Source organism: Typopeltis vanoorti, chromosome 1, assembly GCF_054136105.1.
Source record: "Typopeltis vanoorti isolate ZY-2024b chromosome 1, IOZ_Tvanoo_1.0, whole genome shotgun sequence".
NCBI classification, from domain to species: domain Eukaryota; kingdom Metazoa; phylum Arthropoda; class Arachnida; order Uropygi; family Thelyphonidae; genus Typopeltis; species Typopeltis vanoorti.
This window is the reverse complement of record NC_143549.1, coordinates 150,248,364-150,260,946: the sequence shown is the minus strand read 5'-3', so window position 1 is coordinate 150,260,946 and position 12,583 is coordinate 150,248,364. Positions and strand designations below refer to the sequence as shown.

At 36.7% G+C, this 12,583-nt stretch overlaps 1 protein-coding gene across 2 annotated transcripts in view; it reads left to right on the top strand.

Annotated features, from left to right (window-relative positions):
* The window catches only part of LOC150110536 (uncharacterized protein ZK1073.1-like), a 300,171-nt gene that overhangs the window by 216,079 nt on the left and 71,509 nt on the right, over positions 1–12,583 (top strand). For both annotated transcript variants that reach the window (XM_090399645.1, XM_090399653.1), the window contains one exon: positions 10,008–10,117. In XM_090399645.1, coding sequence (XP_090255771.1) covers positions 10,008–10,117 — 110 coding nt within the window. The remainder of the gene's footprint in view (positions 1–10,007; positions 10,118–12,583) is intronic.

Sequence of the window (12,583 nt, the reverse complement as noted above, 5' to 3'; positions counted from 1 at the left end):
TCTTTACCTATACAAGTTGCCAAAAGGTGTCTCATGTTATTATTACATTACTTTGGATTTAGAGAAAGATGTTGGAAGTTTTTTTTCTTTTTTTTTTCCCCCACTCGGTTAGACTATAATAAATTTAGTTTAATCCTTTATCCAAGTGCAAACAAAGTCTGTGCCTGAAGTATCTTCAGGACTGAGGCAACTCATGGTAAAGGAGGACCAAGCTCTCATCACTCCATGCCCTAGTATCTCCCATAATGCAAAGCACATCTCCCTGCGGACATGTATAATGCTATGCATTAAGAGAAGGGCCACTACCTGGAGTAATTTAATAATAAGGTGAGACACCTTTTGGCAACTCATAGAGGTAAAGATGACTTCTCCATTGCTTTCACTTTGGTATCACCACCTCTGGGTCTGGCTCCCACTGACGAGACTTCAATAAAGGTCGAAACCGGTCTGGGTAGTGGCCTTTCCCTTAATGCATAGCATTATACATGTCTGCAGGGAGACGTGCTTTGCATTATGGGAGATACTAAGACTAAGGAGTGATGAGAGCTTGGTCCACCTTTACCACGAGTTGCCTCAGTCCTGGAGATACTTCAGGCGCAAACTTTGTTTGCTTACACTTGGATAAAGGATTAAACTAAATTTATTATAGTTGATGCCAGTTTCACTTAATGTGGAGGTCATTCAGAAGAGTGTGATTGTCATTCTCAATGCTACAGCTTTAGACGTGGCATTTTCAAAATTTATATCAATGTTGTAAATGTTGTATTTCGTTAAAACGAGATTGCATTGAAAATAAAGGATTCCTCTTCCTATAATTTTTACTTTATTTTTTACATGAATTCTGTCTCATTTAACAGGCACCTATGTCCATTAAATGAGGCAAAATTCTCATTTAACGAGAATTTTGCCTCATTTAAGATTAGTGTATGCTGACCTCATAGCCTTAGTTGCTTCAGATATATTTGTTGCTTCAGGAAACAACAACTTTGTAAGAAGCTGTATTTAAAGCATTTTAACTAAAATTTTTCACAAAAAAAAAAAAAAATGACACAAAAGGAGAATCTTGCCTTCAGTCTACTTGTGCATTTTTTTTTTTTTTTTTGATGTGAAGTAAACAAGTTTCATAGTGAAGACATGGATTGATAACAGCAATATGGTTAGACTATATATTCTCTGTGGTTATCAGCATGGGTTTGTTAAGGGGAGTTTGTGTTTTATTAACTTTTTTATTTACTATAAAAAGGTGACAAATACCTTGGACAGGGGAGATGCATATACGAGTGAGGTCTGAAAAGTTCTCAACCATAGATGGCAACACTATCGGCTAGAGATTTTTTTTTTTCTAAGTTGGTACAACTGTCATAAGCATCCATGTGAAACTGCAATTCATTCTATCAAGTAGTTTGTTTTATACAGCTGTCTGAAGCTGAAGTGGATAAAAATGGATAAAATTTGAGTATTGTGAGGTTATAAAATTCTTTGTAAAAGAAGGTTTAACTCCAAAAGAAATTCATTCGAAGTTCATAAAAGTTTATAGGCACTCTTCCCCTTCATTTTCGACAATTAAGAAATGGGCTGCCAAGTTTAAATTTGGCTGTACCAGCTTTGAAGATGATCCACGTGAAGGATGTCCAAAAAAGTGTAACAACACCAGAAATCATTGATCAAGTGCACAATATGGTATTGGATGACTGGCAAGTCAAAATGCATGAAATTGCTGAGACTATAGGCATTTCAAAAGAACGTGTAGGATATAATATTTTGCATGAATAATTGCAAATGAAAAAGCTTTGCACAAGATGGGTGCCACGCTTGCTCACAGCAGATCAAAAATGCACTCAAATGAAAATCTCTGAACAGTGCTTGGAGCATTTTAATAAGAATAAAACTGATTTTGTGCATCAATTTATCACTATGGATGAGACTTGGATTCACCATTATACACCAGAATCCAAACAGCAGTCAAAACAGTGGACAGAAGGCGGTTGTTCAGCACCAAAGAAGACAGAGTCGAACCCATGAGCAGGATAGGTCATGGCATTGGTGTTTTGGGATGTTAAAGGCATTCTGTTTATTAATTATCTTGAAAAGGGTAAAATAATAACCAGGGAATATTATTCCAATCTTTTAACCAGACTAGAGGAAAAAATCTATGAGAAAAGACCCAGTTTGCAGGAAAAAAAAATCATCTTTCATCAGGACAATGCACCTGCCCACAAAGGTGTTTTGGCAATTGAAAAATTAAGGGATCTGCACTATGAATTGTTGGAACATCCACCCTATTCCCCAGATTTGGCTTCCTCTGACTTCTATCTCTTCCCAAGACTAAAACTCTTCCTCGCTGGTCAGTGTTTTTCTTCGAATCAAGAAGTGATTGCAGCTATATAGGGGTATTTTGAATATTTTACTGAGAACCACTACAGGGATGGGATAATGGCTGGAGCATCACTAGAATAAATGTATTAATCTTAAGGGAGGTTATGTTGAAGATAAAAATAATTTTGAAATTATAAATTCATTTTTTCATTGTTAGGCCAAGAACTTTTCAGACCACCCTCATACAGTGGTGTACTTGGATTTTGCAAAAGCTTTTGATAGGCTACCACACAACAAACTGTTAAATAAATTGAAACAGATGGGATTAGATAATAGACTTCTTAGTTGGATCAGTGACTCACTATTAGATAGGTATTAGAAAGTTGTATGTGGTGGGGGGGGGGGGTACCGTATCCTGAAAGAAGAAGGTCACTAGTGGTAAAGCACAATCTTCCTTAAATGAACACTGTTGGTTTTCAAAGGAAGATTGTGTTTTAGCAATCTGCTTGCTTATTATAACAAGGTGACAAATACATTGGACAAGGGGGAATGCATATAAAGTAGTATATTTAGATTTTGCAAAGACTTTCAATAGAAATCCACATGACAAACTAGTAGTTAAATTGGAACAGATGTGGTTGGATAGCAGATTAGGGTGTTGGATTGGAAATCAGCTGTCTGATAGGTATCAACAGGTTATGTATGGAGAGTGATATCCCAGAAGAGGAACGTCACTAGTGAATCCCAGGGGTCTGTTTTGGTGGCATTATTGTTTAATTTGCATGTAAATGCCATTGAAAAAAACTTAAATGGTAGTATACAGTTGTTTGCAGATGATGCAAAGTTGGGGAAAGCAGATGCTGTAGCTTTCCAGAAAGGACCTAAATTGATGGGGAGGAGGTGGAGAGGATCCAGAGACGAGTGACCAAGATGATAGCAGATCTGTAGAATGAACCTTATGAGAACAGGTTGAAGATTTGTGGGTTGCAAAAATTGGTTGATAGGCAGAAAAGGGGTGATATGATTGAGTGATTGAGACATTCAAATTACTGAAGGGGTTTCTATAAGATTAATCCAGAAGATATTTTTGGAATAAGACTGGTGGTGGGAGGACTAGGGGCCATACATGGAAGCTGGGCAAGAATGTGGTTAGCAGGGGTGTTAGAGCTAGGTTTTTTACTTGGAGAGTGGTGAATGAGTGGAATAAGCTGCCAGAGTCTGTTGTGGGTGCTATGACCGTGAATGAGTTCAAGGCAAAGTATGATAGATACTGTGAGTGTTGAATAGTAGTTTTTCTTGACATGATGTTAGGGCCTCCCTCGAAGAGTCTGTCGATTCCTTGGAGTTGCCCGAAATAATAATAATATTGTGAGAATTTTTGTATATCTCATTTTTTCTATGTTTCACTTTTCTTCTTTAAATACTGCTGTTCTATTAAAAATCCTTCATAAAACTTATTGCATTACATTCTTGATTAAATTATCTTTCTATTGATATATAATTTTATGGTATTATCCAAAAAAAGTGGTGTTATGAGCCATCAAACTTCAGAAATACACTTTTTCCAAAAGGTTTCCACAATTTTGGCCACTAGTGTACATAGAGACAGTAGATGATGCGTACAGTAGATGATTTGAGAATATACACTACTGTACGCATCGCATACAACCTACGACTGAGCATCTGCAATGATTGCTAATTCATAAGTAGTATAGAAATAGAAGACAAGACACAACATAAATAAAGAAAAATGAATTTTAATTAGGAAAAGATTTTTGGAAAATTTTCTAGTGTTTATTTATTTTTTCCTTTTTCTTTGGGGGGAGCCAGGGCCCCTTGGCCCCCCTCTGGGTGTGCCACTGCATATATAAGTTGTTTATGCTTTGAAACATTCTACTTCAAAAAAATAATGGTTTTGGAATGAATCATTTCAAAATTTCTCTTGGAAAGAAGTGTAATAAGTGATGCAAACAAGGTATCAGTGGAAGTCAGAGATGATGTGACTGAGCAGGAGAGTTGAGTAAGTGAAACTGATGTGGTTGTGAATGTGGAGGAGAATGTAAGAACGAGAATTCAAATAGGACAGAGAATTAGGGTAGGTCTGAGAGGTCATGAGGACATGGTGTAAGAAGAGTGGTTTCTGAAAGGGGTAATGAATATATGTACGTGGATGGTCAGTGTAGGAATGAAATGGAAAGGAATACGTGGGAGGGTCAAGTCTGGGAGGCTATGTGGGGCAGAGGATGAACAGACAGGAGCAGGTGAGGAGAAGTCACAGACAAGGGACAGCATGAGTGTGGACTAGTTATAGACCAAGAAGTTATTGTTATATTTATTTATGAATGGAGAGATATGATGTTTTGTGAAGATAGGAAAGGCAAGAAGGTAGGGGGTGGGGGAGTGCTGATGATAGCAGAGGAATTATGTCGATGCAAGGTACAGATAAAAGGTGAAAAAAGTAGCAGCAGTTTTGAAGCAGTACGTGTAAAATGAAAGTTGATAGAGTGAGATATTTGGTGGGGTGTTGCTACAGACAAGGGAATGTGGAAGGTGGAGACGAAGAAATGTATAGGTAACTTGGTTTAGTGAGCAAGCAAAGGATGATCATTATGGATGATTTCAATTAACAATATTGATTAGAATGAAGAGATATCGTCAGGGAATAAGGAGAATGAATGTTTCAAGTTCTTAAGGTATAAAGTATGTAATAGAGGGCACACAAGGGTTAAGAGTCTTAGATCTGGCTATATCATCAGAGGATGAGATTGTGAATGGAGTGTTGTCTGATCTTCTCCTGGCTGGTGACAGTGATCATGAAATGATCGCCTGAGTTGCAGCCAGTCATATGAGAACTTCTACAAAGAAGGGATATATGCAAAACTACAAGACTGGTGATTAACCTGTAGCTATAGCATGGAAAGAGGGGTTGAGTGGGAAGGTGACAGATACTTCGTGGGTATTGATCAAGAGCTATTTAACAGCAGCAATGTCTGAATATATTCCAAGGGTGAAAAGGCTAAACAAGACAGAAGTAAAATGGATGAATGAAGAGATTACACATGAAATCTGGAAGGAGGCACTGTGGATGCAGCACAAGATGAATGTTCATAATGATCAGTTGCATGAGGAGTTGAGCAATTTATCGGTGTATTTCATCCTTGAAATGAAAGCAACTGAGAAGCTGCTTTAAAGGAGATGCGTATACGGTAGTGTACTTAGATTTTTCAAAGGCCTTTGATAGATTGCTACATGGCAAGCTAGCAGCTAAATTGAAACAGATGGGAATAGATAACAGATTAATAAGTTGGATAGAGGACTGGCTGTCAGATAGGCATCACCAGGTGTATATGGAGGAGTGGTATCACAAAAGAGGAGGGTCACTAGAGGAGTGTAACAGGATCTGTTTTGGGAGCATTATTGTTTAACCTGTATGTTAATGACATTGGAACCAGCTTAACTGGAGATGTACAGCTGCTTGTTGATGATGCAAAGTTGGAAAGGACTGAGAAGTAGAGCAGATGTTGTGGCATTGCAAGAGAATCTGAATAGACTATACACTTCGGCAAATGAGTGGAGCCATCATTTTAATGCTGCAAAGTGGAAGGTCTTGAAATTTGGTAGGCAAGGTTGGAATGCAAAGAGTTTGGAAAAATTTTGATGGACTCAGAGGAGATGAGAGATCCGGGAATGATGTTGGACAAAGACTTGAAGTTTAGGGGTTACATTGCTAATATTCTATGAACATCCAAACAGATTATGGCAATAATGAGGAGAACAGTGACCTGCAGAATCGAACAGGTTATAGTTCCCTTGTATAAGGCTTTGATCAGGTCACATATTGACCACTCTGCACAGATTTGGTCACCTAGTTTTCAGATGAATGAGAATGTATTTGAAACGGTCTAGAGAAGGTTTACTAAGTTAGTGTCTGGTCTGTCGCAGAGATTGAGGGAATGCAGCTGACACAGCCTTGTGAATAGATGACAAAGAGGGAATATGATTGAGACATAAATTGCGGGTAGTGAGGCTATCCCTTGAAGTTGTATAAGGAGCATGTGAGCAGGGCGTGAGAAGTAGGTTCTTTGAGTGGAGAGTGATTGCTGAGTAGAATGCACTCCTGAAAGTGTCGTGAGTGCAGAAAATTAGAATGGGTTTAAGGCACGGTTTGATGATCTGCTTGCATGAGAGAATATATATCTTCTATAATAAAAAGAATAACAAAATTAATAGCAAAAAAAGTTTGAGGCACTAGTCAGTATACTTTAATAAAAAAAAAAAATTTAGCACAGGTGAGATGTGATTAAGAGAGAATATATATTCATAAGGATAAAATAAAAATATTACAACATTTTCAGAAAGAGAAGAGGCATTGGAGAGAGAGAGAGAGAGTAGAAGAATTATGAACTCTGTGGGTACAGCAATTTGAGGAAGTGGGTGTCATTGTATTTGAGGCTATTTAATATCAAGCAAAGCCAAGAGGAAAAAATATTTAATGAAGTATTTGTTTTTCTGTGTTTGGAGGTGTAGGGAAACAGTGAAAAATGAATTGATGGGGAAAAGATACATTTTTGAGCAAATGGATAGGTAAATTACACTGAGCAACAAACTGAAAATTTCTGTTTTGTCTTAAACCAGGTCAGTCTAATTAATTCTGAGAAGGAAGAATGATTATGGAAAGATGATATTAATGGATGAAAATGGTAGAACAGTAAACAGCTGCAGAAGACATTGTTGAGGTATTCAGTAATCGATTTTTAAGGGCGTTTCATCCTCATGGGTTAATTCATGAGGAAATAGAGTGTTGAGGACATAGGAGAGGATGGCTTAATTGTGAGTGAGCAGGAGGTATTTGAGGAAATAAATAACCTTAATATCAATAAGGCAATAGAATTCGATGACATATCACCATGCATTTCAAGGGAATGTTCCAGGGAATTGGTGGTAGCATTGGCATGCCTGTTTAATAAGAGTCTTACAACAGCACAGGTTCGAAGGGAGAGGAAAGAAGGTAAAGTTGTTCCACTGCATAAAGGTGGTGATAAGGCTGTGGCTACAAATTATAGGCCAAACTATATATCTGAAGTTGTGGTCAAGGTACTAGAGAGATTGATCAGAAGTAGGATACAGAAATGGGTTGATAACAACAGTATTCTCTGTGGTTATCAGCATGGGTTTGTTAAAGGGAGATCATGTTTTACTAACTTATGTACTATAACAAGGTGACAAAGGGCTTTGACAGGATACCACATGGAATTATAAGTAAACTGCAACACATGGGGATGGATATAAGGTTGGTGAGGTGGATAGGAGGGTGGTTGATGGAGAGATATCAGAGATTAGTTTATTCAGGAGTAGAATCCAAAAGAAGGCCTGTGACTAATGGCATGCTGCAGGATTCTGTTCTTGGACTGCTACTGTTTAATTTGTTCATTAACGATATAGGAAAGCCGGCTTGGTTGGGGTTGGCTGAGTGGTTAGCATATCCCGCTCTCCAGCCAAAAAAGCTGCAAGTTCCAATCCTGCGATGGGCATGGATGTTTGTGAATCTCTGTGAAAATACTACTGATAGTGGTCAGTGGTAGATAGCATTGCTATAGATGATGAAGGTAGTTGAAGTTCGTTGTAGTTGGTGGATTGAGTGGTAGAGATGGAGAGTTGTAGAATAGCTGCCCTCCCTCGATTAGTCTTTGGACTCCCTGGAGGGTGTCACATAATGATAATAATAGGAAAGGATCTGACAGGAACTGTTTCAGTTATGTGCTGATGATGCAAAGTTGAGTAGAGCAATATTTAATACAGATGATACCATAATTTTTCAGGATAATTTGGATAGATTGGCAGACTGGACAAAGGAGAATGGATATCAGTTTAATTTGGCAAAGTATAAGCCTTTTGTATTTTGGAATGAAAAGATTACCAGCTGTATACCACATTGGTGGAACTATACTCCAGGAAATTGATGAAGCCAAAGACTTAGGAATATTAGTGGAGAGGGAGTTAAAGTTTAAGGGGCACATAGCAAAAGTGGTTAAAGCAGCTCATCAAAATCACTTGGTTTCTGAAAAATACTTTGATTTCCAAACCAGGGTTTCTTGGTGATGAGGAGGTGGAGAGGATCCAGAAGCTAGTGACTAAGATAGTAGCAGGTCTATGGAATGAACCTTAAGAGTACAGGTTGAAGATTTGTTGGTTGCAGAAACTGGTTGATGGGTGGGAAAAAAAAGGGGGGGGAAGGGTGATGTGATTGAGACAAGACAATTTACAAGATTAATTCAGAGGAAATTTTTCAGAACAGATGTTCTGAAAAATTTCCTCTGAATTGCTTGGAGAGTGGTGAATGAGTGGAATAGATTGCTGGAATCTGTTGTGGGTGCAAGACTATGAATGAGTTCAAAGCAAAGTATGATGGATACTGTGCAAATGTTGGATAGTTCTTGAGATGATGTTTAGGGCCTCCCTCGATGAGTCTAAGGACTCCTTGGAGTTTCCCATAATAATAATAAGCTGTGTGTACGACAAAGGGACCTCCCACAGTGAGTCTTTGACTCTATGGAGTCTTGGGATAATAATAACATTTCTTATGCATCTGTCTACCTTTTCAGTAATCTCTTTTTTTATTTGAAATTCCTGTTTGATCTCCCTAATCATCCATTTCATCTTAAATCTTTTTACTTGTCAGACTCATGGTATGTAATTTGCCACTGCTGTGTAACAAATATTTGTTAACTAGAGCTTATATGCTACTGATCTCTTCCTTCAAGTTTTTCCATTGAACACCCAAAGCTCATTCTAAGTTTTTTTTTCCTCCTTCCTTATGATTTTACCTAAATTCCTTTCTACTTGAGACTGTCACATGCCTACCACCCCAAATCAAAACCATATGATCACTCTCACTAACTTGGAAAAGTGACATCGCAATCACAGTCATCCCCTTACTATGTGACCAAATTCAAAACCTTTAATCCTCGTGTTCCATCCATAATATGTTGTCTAAGATCATATTCCCTGAAGAATTCCAAAAATTTAGTCCCTATATTGCCATATGCTGTTGCCTCTGTCCAATCTGTATCACCAGAGTTTAACTCTTCCATAATGATCACCCACTTAAAAGTAGATATGCTAATTTATCTGTTATAATAGTTTTCCATCATTCTTTATGTCTATTTAATCCCTAGCCTATGGGATTAAATAGGGGACCCTGTCCTATCTATCTCTAATGTGCATCATACATTCAAAGCTATTTGGCATTACTCTCCTGGTCTAAGTGGGCACATCTCATCTACTGTCATAAGTAACACTGTCAGTCTTATTCCATATACTTCCCAATACTGCATCATATACCGTTCAGATGGTACAAATCCATCATTAATTTATGGTGTAAAATATATAGAGGAATTTCATGATATTGAGGTAGGGTTTTATTTTACTTTTTTTCCCCTCCAGATAATATATATTAGACTAAATTAATTTTTTGTAACAGCTATTTATTTGCCTGCTTGATTAAGTTTATAATTTTTTTATTACATTATATCAATATATTGATAAATATAAACTGAGGATAAATGTTTACTACATATAATATTTAAAATTCACTACATAATTTTTTTATTACTTTTATTTCTTTCATAATAAGACTTAAGAATATTTTATTATATGCAGACATAGCACTAAGATAATATCTTTGATTTTAGCAACTTGAAGCTGTGGAAAACAAGGAAAAGCTTATTCAAGACTACACTGAAAAGTTAAAGAATAAAATTAATCCCAGAAACTTAAGACGTTATGTTGAAGCCTATATGAAGTAAATACATTAATGAAACTTGTGTATTGGTAAATTGAAATAGTAGTTTATTTACTAAATTTAATTTCAGAGTGACCTATGAAGTATGTATCAGTTCCTTAAATTAATATTCACTGAAATCCATGGTAAATGGGCTGGGGGGGGGGGGGGCAGCGGAGATTCTTCTTGAAATTGCCAAGGAAGAATACAAATACACAACTTGTCATCTTAAATTTGTTGCAGTTTTTTATTTCACAACACAAAGAAAATAAATAAGACATTCATTTAATTATGTAGCTGCTAAATAATTAATCAATATCTTATTTATAAATAGTATCTTCAAAGCACACAATTTTCCACAGGATACCAACATTAACAAATTATGTTGCTTTTTTTTTTCTTGCATAACTATAGAATGGCATGTGTACCACAGTAAAAATTAAATTTATGATGCAAATATTTTCTCTTACATATCATAAGACATCATCAGTTGTTGCTGTTTGTATACCAGCATGGCAGGTGACTTATTCTCTGGAAGAGTAAGACATAGACATGGGGAATGTTAACCAATTTGTGCATTATCTGATCTTCAGATTGTTCAATTAGTCTGATTTTAATTAACCATTTGTTGTAATGTATGCTACTTTTGTATTTCACCTTCAACTAGATCATCTTGTCTAGTCCTCATATAGTTTACTGCAAGAGTAATACTATGTAGATTCCAGTCTATTTATTAAATGGGTATCTTTTGATGATTATAGTAGATTGTTGAACTTAAGTATCAGTTTATAGTAAGCAACTTTCATTTAGTATTGTTTATGTATAGAAATTCTTGTGTATTATGTATAGAAATACACACACGTGTGTGTCTGTGTGTGATTTCTATGTTGCCACAAAGAGGTTTCTGTATTTTGTAAAATATCATTTGGAAAAATTATTCAAGATAAATTGTTTGAATAAGTAGTGTGCAATTGTTTTATTTTCTTGATGCACTCTTACAACAAATATCACTGGGTATTTTAGAATATGTTTGTCCGTGTGCATTGGTTTGTGGATGCTTAGCCATCCTCTACCATATAAACACTACCATTGTTGCGTTTGTATACCAATGCTAGAAGTATAAGAAACAAGGCAGATGAAATGGTTGCACTAATTGCGTCTGTGCACCCAGAGATTGTCGGAATAAGTGAGACATGGTTAGATGAGGATGACATCCTGACAGGAATAGAGATGGAAAGGTATGATGTGTTTCGTGAGGATAGAAGGGGTAAAAAGGGAGGGGGTGTGCTATTGATGATAGAGAAAGAGTTATGTCCATACAAGGTAGAGATGCAAGAGGGAAATGGGGCCACATCTTCATAGTTACTCTATCTCTACTGGCCTACCATTGCTGTCTGTTTCGCACTCTGCTTTCACTTCTCATTAGTCATTTGTGAAGGAATGTTCATTACATATCTCAAGTCTTGTAAATTATTGGTAACTTTTGCATGAAATAATGAGAAAGAAGATGATGCTATTTGGGTAGATGACTTTGACGATGCATACAAGGAAACCGCTCTTGAGGCCAGAAGTAGCAATAGCGAATAGGAGATTCTTGGTAAGTAATACCCATTTTCAGTTTTTTTCTTGAAAACTTTAGTTTCCGAAAATCCCGCATATATCTCACACTACGATTTTTACCTGTCATTTTTTAGCTCTAATTCAAAAGTGAGAGTTATATTCAAGTAAATACGGTATATATTCCAGGGATAGGGTTCCAGGAATGGCATCTTGTACTCCCCCTCCTCCATTCTATAAAAAACATTTCAAGCATCTATCTTTAATCCAGAGTATTTTAGTAATAAGGTGTGAAAAACTTTTGACTACTTGTATATGGAAATGACTTCTGCATTACTTCTACCTTGATATCACATCTGGGTCTGGCTCCCACTGATGAGACCTCAATAAAGGTCAAAACTGGTCTGGGCAGTGGCCCTTCCCATAATGCATAGCATTAAAAATGTCCATAAGGATATGTGCATTGCATTATGGAATACTAAGGCAATTGATGTAAAGTCATTAGCCTCTATATACAAGTAGCCCAGTCATGAAGTTTCTTCATGTGCAAATTTTGTTTGCTTACACTTGGATAAAGAATTAAACCAAGAGTATAATTTCTTGGCATCTTTAATTTATTATTATTATTATTATAATAGTAACATCTGACCAGAGCCTCTGTAGATCAGTCAGTACAGATGAAGCGGTTATATATCGTTATTTCCTCTTTTATGTCTTTTTATCGTCTTTTACAGCTATTTTACAACTTAAGTCTTACTTGTACCAGGAGTTAGCTTCTGACAAATTTATCTTAAATCAACTGTGCCAGCAGGTGACTAGTTCCTGATATTTAGGCTTACTTTAATAACTATCTCTACAATATTACTTAGCAATGGGAACACGTGGTATGCAGTCGCGGCTCCCCCCTTACTTACTCAAATGTCTCCCCCC